Genomic DNA, 13,474 nt, shown 5'->3' with positions numbered 1-13,474 from the left:
TGATTTGCATATTTTATATACAAATATTCTAACAAAAGTGGGATTATAAAGAATCTTTCATTAATTATTCAATTAAAATATAACACAAAGAAAAGCCAAAAATTAAAAAATAACCTCATGGTAAAAAAATAATATTTGATATGAAAATTAAATTAAAAAAAATAATTTTTTTAATAATTTGTCTAATTAAATACTTGATTATATATAAGGTAATCGAGATATTAAAATGGTAAATCTATAAAGTTAATTGTTTGGTGGTGGATTCAGAAACTTAGGTGATCGGGGGCCTTAGAATGTAAAAAAATCCAAAATCGGAAACTAATTAAACTAAAAACGGTTTCGGATTATTGAGTTTGTGGGTTAATCAAAATAAGGTAGGTTTTGATTTCGATTATTTTTACCATATCGGTTAACCAAAGTCCAAATAGCAAAATGTACTATTATTTAATCTATATAATTTTCCTTTTAGATGAATTGGTTTGAATATATGTAAAACTAAATGAACAAGAAATCGAGATATTTTTATAAAATCATCAATCAATGTTATTATTGTAACATGATTGGAAGAAATGTATAGGAAGAACGACTGTCAAACAAGAGAGTGACAAGTTTTGTTAAAATGGACTAGGCCGCTGGAAGGAACCGTCGAAAATGACTGGGAGAAACTAAACACATAAGAGTAAAAAAAACAAAATTTCCAAATTTTGACATTTGTCTGTAGGCCTCTCGCCCACCTTTAACAACGTAAATCCACCCATACCATATATATGTATATATGTGTGTGTTAATTATAATAAATAATGTTTAATAAAATGTTTGTTTTAAGAAAACAGTAAAAAAGAGCCTATGGCAGTATGTAGCATGTAGTTCAATTGGCAAAATAATTTTAACCGAATATAAGATATGTCTTGGATTCGATTCTGCCTCCTAGGGCTAGCTTTAATCGTTGAGTGAATCAGAAAATGGTCTCATGCTGATGTCATTCAAAACAGGTTTCGTATATAGGGATGACAAAAAAAAAAAACCGAAATCGATGATGAAAACCGAAACTTTCGGGCCGGGTTCAGGGACATCTTATCGAGGACGGGGCGGGGCTCGAGGACAAATTCGGGAATTTTAATGGGGACGGGGACGGTGATCAACGGCTCGGCCCGATATGTATATATATATATATTGATTTTAATATATATATATATATATATAATCATTAAAAAATAATAACATTAAAATTTAAAAGACTTTTATTCACTTTACCTAAACAACCAAAATAAAACTCACGAAAAAGTCTAGTTTATTTTTTCTAAAATCGTGATTTTAGTTTATGATGTTTGAATTTCTGTTTAGTTCTATATTGTAATTTAATATATTGTTTATAATTGATTCGATTATGTTTGAGACATTTAAACTTACATTTTTAAAAAAATTGTAATTTGCTTTTAATTGTGAAAATTAGCAAATTGTAATTTTTTTTCAGATCGGTTTCGTGTTCTGTTATAACCAACGGTGAAAAAGATGATTTTTACTCTTAACTGGTTCCCCAACGAGGATCAGAGAAACCGTGGGGACCGATAGGGATCCCGGATAAGATCTCCAACAGGGATCGAGACGGTTACGACGATGGTTTTAGGTATCGGTCTCGGAAACGGAGATACCAATACCCAGACCGAACCCGATCCATTACCATTGTTATTTGTATAAGACGAATGTTAAAATTATAGATGATGAAGTTTTGAGGGGATTATAATAAAAAGAAAAAGGGGAAATGTTAATTGGATGTAAAAAGGGAAGGGTGACTTTGCGCGTTGTCTCCTCTAAGACACGCGAACAAGAGAAAAGTTAAAAAGACATTTTGACTTTTTTCCCACAACCCAAAAGTCATCACACACCATTTCCATTTCCATTTCCATTTTCATTTTCATATTTATTTCTTAATAATATATTTATTAAATATTAAAAATCTAACAAAAAAAATATTAGTTTTGATATGGTTACAGATTAAAATCTATAATTTTTTTAAATATATATTGTTTTTATATACAATAAATACAACAAATAAACTTACACACCCTTCTTACATTTGATGATATTTGAACCCCTTACCTTTTAGAAGACCAAAGACTACGATACTGTTAGGACAAAGATCATTTGATTATAAATTTTAATTTCAAATTTAAAATAAATAATGAATGAAAAGTAAAGATATTGTTCCCTCCCACAACACAAAAATTAGAATGAATGGGGGCATGATGATGAATAATAAGGTCAAAATGGATTGCATTTTTGTTTTTTTTCTCCATAATTTCTTCACTTTAAAGTGTGATGGGATGAATATCCTTCCACTTTGTCTCCTTATTTTCTTTTTTCAAATAACAAATTTATACTGGGAAAAATTTGGGATCATGTGAAATCAGGTTGTTTTTTAAAACCCATGAGACTATATTTTTACACTTGAAATTTCACAGTAAAACACTGTAAAGATTTGGATTTTTTTTACCTTCACAATGTTTTGTTGCGAAATTTCAAGTGTAGAAATATGGTCTCACGAATCTTACATAAATAGGTTGGTCTCATGTAAATCTTACCATATATATATATATATATATATATATATATATATATATATATATATATATATATATAGACTTGGGATCATGTGAGATCAAGAGTTTTTCATGAAACTTGTAAGACAAATTCTCAACCTTTTGATTAGATCTACAATCTAAACATTCATAATCACAAAATTGTCACTGTGCAACTTTAGACCATTAGATCATTAGCTTATAAAGTTGATCAATGAACATAAATTGGTCTCATGAGTCTCACGTGAACCCAACCATATATATATATATATATATAGGGTTGGGTTCACGTGAGACCAGCCTGTTTTCGTGAGACCCGTGAGACCACATTTTTACACGTAACCTTCACAGCAAAAACACTGTGAAGGTTTAAAAAAAGTCGAACCTTCACAGCATTTTGCTGTGAAGTTTCAAGTGTAAAATGTTGGTCTCACGGGTCTCACGAAAACATGCTGGTCTCACATGATCCCAAGTCTATATATATATATATAAGAGTAGGGATATAGTTTAATTTAATTTATTAGAGTAAGCTACAAACCTGGTACATGTGGTTTGTTGAACATAACACTTTTTCGTCTCTACAGTTTCGCAATTGCAAGATATCCATTATGGTTCGCGAAAACACCCCCATTTGGTCCCTTATTCTAGTGACCGTTAAAAAGATTCGCTAAATGAAAACCATTTTATCGATTTTTTCCCTCTTTCAATCAATCAAAATATATTTTTATCGTTTTGGCCCCTATGGTTCTTGATCGGTAAAAAGTAAAAAATTGATAAAAGGACCAAAATACCCATCATTAACATAATTTTTAACGATCATTGAAAGAGGAAATCAAATCTGGACGTTTCTGTAAACTACAATGACCATATTTTGAAACTATAGGGACTAAAAATGTAGTTATCAACAAACTACAAAGACCAAAATTGTAACTTACTCTGACTATAATAACATTTGTTGTTACATGTGACTTTTGTCATGAGCCATTGCTTTTGATTTTCGTTTTTGTGTCATAGGAAAAGAATAAAAGAAAGAGTGGTCTTAAGTGGGCCCATACTGAATCTTGGTCCAATCAGCCCATTTTCACAGGCCCCACCCCACCCACACAACTCTTATACTCTTGACTCTTGCCTAAATGTATAGAAATTCAACAAAATTTGCTAAAATCCGCACTATAGATCTATTGGTAAGCGCTTATTGGATAAAAGCGATCATTCTAACTCACCGAGTTAGATACTGGGTCATTGTTATTGTTTTTCGAGTAAGATTCTCAATTCTTGTTATGTTCATCCGATAAGGTAAAGTGACCCGGTAAACGGATCGTAAACGACCCCCTTAGATTACCAATGAATCCATTGACTCCATATGGAACTTGTCTTTAAAGACAACAATTTGGGGACATTCGCAACTCACTGAGGTGTCACTTGTGAAGGTAGCGATATTTTAGAAATTCCCGGTACTCCTCTTCTTAGAGGAAAGAAACCACTCGCCCCCTGTGACTGTTACAGATGTACGGGAGTGAGTGGTTTCTTAGCTTATTCACAAGTCACTAAAATGTCACTTTTGAAGGTAGTGATATTTTAGAAATCCCTGATAAAAAAAATAATTAAAACATTAATTTGATTTTTAAAAATAACTATTTTGTTGAACTTTCCATTAATATATTATTAAATATTAATTGAGGTTGTGTCTTCAAGTGGAGAGTTGGGCCCACCATTGGATGTGAATGTGAGCCAACCACATACACCCCCACCCTCTGTTTCTCTTTCAACCTTTGCTTCTATATCACACTTATCTTCCTCAAATACTTTAAAAACTATTTACATGTTTATTATAAATATATTATTCAATATTTTTAAAATTATTATTATAAATCGTATAATTATCTATGATAAAACCTTTATGGTCATAGAGGTTCATCTGCGATGATCCCAAACCCATAGACAATCGTTTGTAAGACTAGTCGGTGCACGTAAACTGATCTAAACACCTATAATGATCCAACGGTACCTGATGATCTTGGGTTTGTAACAGAAAACTTATAAACAGTTCATACAATCTTGTCTTAAAATATCATGTATGAAACAAATCAGATAAATGTAGCTATAAGTAGGGGTAGATGGGTAATGTTGCATTTAATTGGAAGTAGGAGATGTCAATTCAACAATCCGTAAAAGGAATATGTGGTTGTATGAAATTTGTCATATCAATTTATGACTGTCTAGTACTTGAGTTCAGGATGGAGACTCTTCCTTCCATTCCATTAACAAATTAATAGAATTAGAAATTAAAGATTTTTTTTTTTATTAACCTGGATATCCAATTTGTTATATGAGTCGACTAATTTCAAAACAATCACCTGCTTTGTAGATAACACGAAGTCATCTCATTTGAACCTCCGTGGCCATAAGAGGATTTTTATTCCTCCTGGTACTTTTGACTTTTCGAACCAAGCTCAAACCAATCAGACATCACCCTTATGGTTAGAAATTAAAGAATTACAAACGGTAGGGAACGTAATTGAATTGATTTCAATGAGAAGTACGATAAATTATAATATAAAACGAAAATAATAATAAATTGTATATTATATGGATGAAAATTGTAATTATTTAAATTTACATGTTTCAAACGACGACACCGTTTGACCATAAGAAACTATCATTGGTATGTTGTTTAGTTCAATGCTTTTCATACGCGAGGTCTTGTGTTCAAATCTCTTATTGCAAAAAAAGAACAAAAATTTAGAAACATAATAAATCTGAAATTAAAAGATAAAATTTAAGAAAACGACACTAACGGAAATCGAACTTGGGTCCAGGATAGAAGAAAAACCTTGTAAACCAACTCTCTACCAAGGGAAACTTATGTTTGCATTGTAGTTTCAAAATATATATGGTGGTGTACAACAATTTGATACGGTGACATTTTTCATGACTTTATAATTTTTACTCACCGTCAGAGGGGAAAAAAACAATGGCATGGGCCATCCTATGCTCCACATTGGGTCCATTCTTGATATAAGACGTTCAAGATTGTATACGTATTGGAAAAAAAAAACAGTCATAAACGTTTCACATATAAAATAATATTATACAAACATTGCATTTTTACACGTATTTATTTCAGCAACTACTATGTACGAATTATTGAATTTGTAAACGAAAGATGATACGTACATGACCCTATACATTTTTTGTCCAAAAACCTTATTCTTGTAAAAGCATAATGTTTCTTGTTGCTACATTTTTGCAACAAAGGGCCAAAATCATGTGAAAGATCAACACCAATCAAATCACAGAGACCAAACAACCCAAACAAAAATCGTATAAAAGATCCACCAATAGATAAGCCACGAATATCAAAAAACCGACAAAATAATAACGACCAGTTTGATACATAGATGAGACTGGACAAGACTAGACCCAAGTAAGAGGGTATTTTAGGGTTTCTATTCTATCATGGATAGTTTAGTAATTTACCAATTTTATCGGAAGAAATAGAAAATAAAATTAAGAGCATAGAAGGAAAAGCTACTGTTACATTACCAAAATTTGATACATCTGGTGCTATCTCAACTGGTACACCAATCGTTTTAACTTTTCGTTTTCAAAGTGCATGAATATATTTAGAACATATGCCATTGGAGAAATGATCATTACCTCAATGAGGAGGTTTCACAACACCAATCATTAAGAAAACCCATATCGATTATCACCGTCATAATTTCAGATTGTCCAGGCATTTAACAGCTTCGCATTCGTTTTTGTTGGAAGGCTCGTCTTTCTTAACTGGAGGAGCAGAAAAAACCGGCACAGCTTGCCTTATACAGATCGGTGGTGCAATCTTTACAGGTCTAGGTTGCATCACCTGGCGGTTAGGCGATGGCGGCATTGGTGGTGCGGAGAAAACTGGCACTGCTGTTCTCATTGTGACCGGTGGAGCAAGTCCCTGGTGTGGTAACCTGTACCGGTGTACCTGCGGTAGGGAAATGTAAGGGGATGGACTAGCGGCAGGGAAATGTGGCGGGCGGATGGGATGGTTTTGGTGGGGTGATGATGAGGATGATGGCTCATGTGGTGCAGGAGATATGGGCCTGTTCTGGGTGGTCATAGGCGGCACAGCCTTCCGGTAGAACAGTGGAAGTATTTTAGACGTGGTCAATGGCGGTCTCTGAGGGCTCGGTGGGCGTGGGGCGGGTGTCGTGAACTTCTTCTGAAATGGTATTGGGAGGTCACTGTAGTTTGCTGTTCCAATCTTTTGCTTCAGTCTGTAGTTCAAAAGTGCCCTTGCGATTCTAATTTGTTCCTGTTCATCACTGTTCTCTGGTTCACTCGAAGAACTTGCATCTTGCTTCGCCACTGCCCACACAAAAAGAAGAACAATTAACCAAAACATATTTCTCAACGACTAAATCGAACCAAACAGGTACATCGGGACCGAGGGTGGGATATAACGGGTTTGTTTGACCATAATGGTCAAATTATAACCGGTACAAATGGAATGGTGGGACTCACACTGTTTCAAAGATGACCAAGCTGCCATGGCAGCATTTTTTTCTGCTTGTTTCTTGTTTTTGGCATGTTCACCAGTGAATGTGATTCCAGCCAGTTCCACCATACCTGTAAAAACAGGTAGGTGTCCAAGGCCAGACCTGTAAGTTGTATACCGTGGCAACGGCGCACCCACTCGTTGTGAAATCTCTTGTAAAAGATTCTTGTAAACCCCGGTTTCATCCTGCAATACGTTACTCATCAATCAAACAAGAACACAAACAGAAGAAATATCGTCTATAATTCTTTTTGAAGTATATATAATATACAGCAAATACTCGCACCCTTCTCATTTTTGATGAGGTTTGATCCCTTGATGCCATGACGGTTGGGCTCTACCGGTAACCCGGATACTGTTAGGTTAATGACTTTATGGTATTATTGTCAATTATTTGGACTATTAAATGTCAATATATTCATCTTTTACCATATCTGGTGGATGGAAACCAGAAAGAAGTCAATTGTCAGCTTGCTATGTACAGCATATACGAGGGAAGATGTTTTACTGCAAATAATTCTTAAAAAACCTCAATTCGAACTTTGATTACCAAGGACCTAATTGTTAGCAGCTTAATGAGCTTTATGGAACTCATAGCTTATTCGATCGGCTATACATGTTTGGTATCGGCTTATTAGGAGTGGCTTATTCAGTAAGCTTCTAGGAGGAGCTTTATGCAGAAAGCCAGTTTTTCCAAACCTGACCCTCTCAATTAAAAAGCACGTTCCTTCGATATTTGAAAAAAATCATCCCAAACAAAACCTTCCCAATCTATATTAATTCACACAGACAACTTTATCCATACAAAACTTAATGGAAAACCAACGAAACAGCCCCCCAAGTCATCTAGAAGTACAAAAAAAACCAACAAATTTTGTTTAAATTAAACCAGATTAAATTATACTAATCAAGATTAAAGAACTAGGAATTCGATGATCCTATAATGTCCAAGGGAATTCACACTTGAAAGTATCATGATACCATCTTCTGCAAGAGTATTACAACTAACCCAGAAAAGACGATAATAAGATGATCATAACAGTGATAACAGTTTAAATCAAATCAACAAATGAAATTAAAGAGCATGTATAAATCGAAGTCAATGGAAGCAATAAATACCATGATCCCAATACAAAATGGGCAGCAGGGCACATGCATGCTGCAACAAAGCATTTATAAGCATAGTTAATTTGGGGAGACAAAGGCTATAACTCCTAATCTGCTCAATCAATAACTTTCCCATGTGCCTGTTTTTTTTCCAAAAAGAATATCCTTTATTTTTCATGATTATTTTTTAAACTTTTCTTTTTTGATTTTATGAATTAGGAAGTCACCCATGTACATAAACTGCAAGTGCCTTACTATTTGAATGAAGACAATTTCAAACTTCTTATATCGACATCCAAATGGTCAATAATTCAAAGTGTTCATACCTATACCGACCCTTTTTTTATAAAAAATACTCCATCCATCTCAAGAAAGTCAACTTTGTAACTCTTCTTTCTCCAGAAATAACCATATTGCAACTTTTACCATCAACACAAATGTGTAAGTTCAATATCATCGTAAGTTTATCAAAAGAATTAGCCAAATACTTCATTTTTTTGAATCTGTGTTGAATATGTTCCTACTTACGGTTGCCCCATTTACTATGCAAATTTCATTAGTTCATTATCTCATAAAAAAAAGCATATGAAGAACATAAACGTTACACTGGAGAACAGTCTCCCATCTATCAATGGCCTGCTTTACGATGCCTAACATGTCTTGCCCACCTTTTCCCTCTTAAAACAATCATCAACTTTCTTAAACTACCATACTTGTCTTTGATATTAATAAACGTCCATTCTTGTATGCAAAAAGAACACCACACATTGCAAAAAATGAGTATTAGACATAAAGTGTCAAGTTCAATGATATTTTTAGAAGTTATATATTCATTAATTTCTCAAAGATTGTTGGTTCTTGCACACTACAGTGTTTCTTGCCATTTAAAAAAAAGATGATCAATTTGCAATAAAACAACAAGTAGTACAATGTTCAGAAAGTGATGACATGAACAAAAAGGATAAAACGTTAACTTTATCTTTGTTATTTTCTAAGGACGGATGGAACATGTATATATCAAATCAAATATAAAGATTGGGCATAAAGTCAGTAAACCCTCGAACCTAACAAAGATGTTGACCCTCATATATCAATTCTATCTTAACACCGAGCACATTGAATTGACTAGCAATTACTAGAATGCACTTTGAAATTTCCAACCACTGAAAATTATTTGCAGATACCCACTAAAACGTATTGATTTTGCTATTAAATGCCACATGCATAAATCACTTGTAACTTGACCAAACTTTGGATGGTGTGAAATGCCTCTCTTACATTGACCATGCTAGAGAACAGTTGGTACAAATACTTATGGTGCTTTATCTGTATTTTATGACCAAAATACCCTTTCACCCAAGGAGCTAATTACACAAAATTGACACAGCCCAAAGAAGTTTGGATTGGTTATCTCTTTTACCATGAGATGATCACAAGAAATTGCATGATGATGCATTATTAGAAGGTATAATACAACTCCTAAATGCATTCTGATTGCAGTTTGAGGTGCTCCTAATCCTTGTTAAAAAAAAACCAAGCATCTAATATATGAAATCCCACTAGATTCAGAACAAAAGGGATATGGGAAAGAGGTATTTTGGTAAATCGACTCAAGAAGGTTATCTAATTACCATGGCAACAATCTCTCAAAATAAAAACAAGAAAGACCACCGAAACGGCGCACGGTAGCACTTTCCACCACCAAACGCCTAAAAAGACTAGTAAAGCAGTTCTATTTAAGGTCAGAAATGATTTCAAGAAAATTAGAAGAAAAGCACTTACGAGGATCCTGGCGGCGAGGGATTGGGATGAAAGGGAGCAAAGCGCAACCTCGGCGGCGGCGTGCTCAGCCTGGCGGAGAGTGGAGAAATAGTTAGGGCTTTCAAAGGAATCTCCGTTGAAGTTGACGACGGCCTTGAACCTGGGTGCGTGGTCAGGTCCTTCCCGGATGCAGGTGTAGGATGGAAGGTTGAAGCAGCTCCGCTGTGCCAGCTCTTGCAGCTGATTCTTATACATCTCCACCAATTACAACCCTCTTTCTTTCTGTATACCCAACTTGTATATATATGTTGGTGAGAACTGAGAGACGAGGCGACAGGAGAGTAGAATGGTTATGGCGGAGAAATGGGTGTTTGCCAGTTGTGGAGGGGGTGTTTGGAATTGGAAGACCGGTGTGGCGGAAATTGGTTTAATGGACGGATATAAACGTTATTAAGGCTTTCCACCCCCTCCTTTTCCCTTGCAATTGCATGGATGTGATTTTTGATTCATTCTATTTCTTTAGGCATGTTTATTTTGTATAAATAGTATTATATTTAAACAAAAAATTTGATTACCGATAATCTTAATTGATATCATACGAAACTCATCTTTAAAAATACAAATATATTATATTAAAGAAAACTAAAAAGCATTTATTTTTATGTAAACCCTGATCAAGAATACCCTTTTTATTTCATTAGATGTAAAACCAAATAAAAAGTCAATATTTAATAAGAAAAAGGTACGCATAAAAATGTTATAAAAGCCAACATATTGGGTTCAAAAGATGTGTAATATTTGAAATGGAGTGGGGCAATGATGAAATGAAGCAGCACTAGCAAAAAGAGAGTCATCTTTTTGTTTTCTTGGCATATTGGTGTTAAATGTGATAAGAGTGGGGGGTCCAAAAGGCATACCTTCATTGGATGCCTCCAGCTCCCAATGCTTTTAACTCCACCCATTGCTATTGCGTCCATATTACCAGCATACTTCCATTCTCTCCACCAACTTTATCATTTCTTAAACTTATTAACAAAAAATTCAAATCAAACTAAACAAAAATAAAGAAGTTTCTAATCAGATAAATCAAGCCAAAACAAATTAAATGAATAAAAAAATTATATAATCAGTTAAATATATTTAGTTTCCGTCGAACGTATTTAATCTATTTAACTTATCGACTAACAAATAGCTTAACATTTAGTTTGACAAACATAGTCTTAATCATTAATGAGCAAAATTAAATATACCACCATACCATGCACGTCAAAACAACATAAAAGTTGTTGACTTAACAAAATCTGACCAACCCACTAAACTATGAAATACGTTAATACAAAAATGATAGAAGACCCCTTCAAATTAGCATTACATCATTCACAATAACCACCAAGACTTTACAATTTCGTAACCTTTGTTATATTGACAAATAAATCATTATTTTCTTGTAGATTCATCACTGTCCTATTCTAACTTAGCTGTCAATTTCAAAATTTCTAGAATTGGGTTTTTTAAAATAAATCGTCGAAATGCATTGGGGAGGCAAACATGTTCCAGAAAAGTGATTTAAAGCTTATGCAAGCACTTGAGTTAATAACTACTATTTTTCTTGTTGACTTTGACCAAATACCTAACATTTGATCAACTCCAAGTATCAATCACTTTCTTGTGGACTTTTGAGCACAAGCTGGCTTTTAAATCTATATATGTTCATGCTACTTTCAAGCCATACTATGGAGTCTTTACACCTTACAGGCCTCAATCAACATAATTTGCTGTATGACATATAGGCTGATGTATTTTCATATAAAGGGCTAATATATTCTCTATTCCTTATCTTGTACAGCTTTTGGTGCTCCTGTCCTAAAGATCCTACCCCCACCAAAACATAATCTAGGGAAGACAAAATGGCTACAACCAACTTTCCAAAAACATACATGCATACAGAATCAAGAGTGATTTATTTATGTAATAATTGTATTTGATATTCTGTATCAAAATAATAATTAAAAACTGAGAGAGAAACAGAAGCATTGTGATTGCAGCAGACAAACCTACACAGATTGAAAATCATATAAGCCTTGTTTATGGAAGACTAACGTCCTGTTTACCAAATTCTTACTGGGTAAACACTTACTGACAAGAGTTATCGCCCTCACTTACCTTATCGGGTAACATTCTCGGTCATCAAAATGGATTGTGGTAAGCGTTTTTTACCCGGTACGTGCTTACCAGGTAAGAGTCTCTCCCTTACTCACCCAGTAAGATTCTCGGTCCTTGCTATGCCTTTTACCGGGTAAGATTCTCCGTCCTTGCCATACTCATTGATAAGGTAAGTAATGTGTGGTAAGCGCTTACACGGTAAGAGTTTGTTAAATGGCTCCTAAGAGCTTGTTTACTAAACACTAACAGCTCCTGATCAGGTAAGTATTGCTGCCACGGTAAGAATAATGTTTACGCATACCCTCTGACCCACAATGTCTGACCGAGATGCTCTGCCAGTAAGGATCAAGAGCTTCACTTAGGGGCCGTTTACCAAATACCATGTAAGTGCTTACTGGGTGTCACTTACCTTCCGGGTAAGCATAACAAGGACCTAGAATCATACCCGGTAAGAGGCATAGCAATAATTGAGAATCTTACCCAATAAGTGAAACGCTTACAAATAATCCATTTTGATGACCGAGAATGTTACCCGATAAGGTAAGTGAAGGTGGTATTTTTACCGGTAAGAGCTTACCCAATACTCGATTAGTCTTTACCCAATTGTGTTGGTAAACGACCTTTAAGAGTGTGATCACGAATTTCTCCAAAACAACGAGAAGGAAAAAAAGTGAGTGAATGTGACCTGTCAAAGTAAGATTTCACCATCTCAACGACTGGTATGTCCTATACAATCTGCAAATATTAAAACCCCAATAACAGCTCCAACCATGCGGGGAAAGAAAACAACTTTGAGCTAAAATCAAAATATGCCACCGACGTTCATTTCGTATTTAGCATGATTACCTTTTCTGTTGTTGAGTACCATTTATAAGAGATGACTGAAGATACTTATTGATCCAGATAAAAATGTTGAACTATATGAGGTGCCAAAATCCACATATACCTTCAAACGCTTTGCAAAATGGCAACAAACACTTGACTTGGAGAGGATCAATTCAAGATAGATCCTGTAAAACAGTAAAAACCAATTACATGTGTTAAAAGCAATGAGCATGAAAAAGGACTATAAGCAACCAAGATGAAAGTTCTTGTTGGATCCAAAATAAAGCCAGAGTCCTTCACCATAGCAGTTACCAAACTTCTTCATTGGAGAGGTGAAAACATAAATATGCATTTAAAGAGCTGACATGGAAACTCAAAATATTTCAAACATTATGTATATGCAATCTTTAAGAGTTTAAGATGGAGAACGACCTTGACTCATACTGAGCAACATTAAGTACCTATCAACCTGCAATATACGCACAATTTA

At 34.4% G+C, this 13,474-nt stretch overlaps 1 protein-coding gene and 1 long non-coding RNA gene across 3 annotated transcripts; both read right to left on the bottom strand.

Moving 5' to 3' along the window:
* Positions 1–6,098: 6,098 nt before the first annotated feature.
* On the bottom strand, positions 6,099–12,865 carry LOC112520675 (double-stranded RNA-binding protein 2). Of its 2 annotated transcripts, XM_025129131.1 has the most exons (5): positions 12,845–12,865; positions 10,914–11,047; positions 10,018–10,314; positions 7,095–7,314; positions 6,099–6,938 (listed from the first exon to the last, which is right to left on the bottom strand). In XM_025129131.1, the coding sequence occupies exons 3-5, from the start codon at positions 10,249–10,251 to the stop codon at positions 6,298–6,300; spliced, it is 1,095 nt and encodes a 364-aa protein (XP_024984899.1). In that variant the 5' UTR covers positions 10,252–10,314; positions 10,914–11,047; positions 12,845–12,865; the 3' UTR covers positions 6,099–6,297. The 2 variants fall into 2 exon arrangements, with proteins under 2 accessions (XP_024984899.1, XP_024984898.1); XM_025129130.1 differs by lacking the exons at positions 10,914–11,047; positions 12,845–12,865 and having other exon boundaries at positions 10,018–10,413.
* Positions 12,866–12,884: 19 nt separating this feature from the next.
* Positions 12,885–13,455, bottom strand: LOC112520676. The gene is made up of 3 exons (XR_003070061.1): positions 13,417–13,455; positions 13,006–13,169; positions 12,885–12,894 (listed from the first exon to the last, which is right to left on the bottom strand). It is a non-coding gene; the product is annotated as an uncharacterized LOC112520676 (long non-coding RNA).
* Between the last annotated feature and the right edge of the window lie 19 nt (positions 13,456–13,474).

The sequence above is a fragment of the Cynara cardunculus genome, assembly GCF_001531365.2.
Source record: "Cynara cardunculus var. scolymus isolate 2C chromosome LG 11, CcrdV1, whole genome shotgun sequence".
Taxonomy (NCBI): Eukaryota; Viridiplantae; Streptophyta; class Magnoliopsida; order Asterales; family Asteraceae; genus Cynara; species Cynara cardunculus.
Note: the sequence above shows the minus strand (reverse complement) of the source record. Positions and strands in the feature narration are given on the sequence as shown.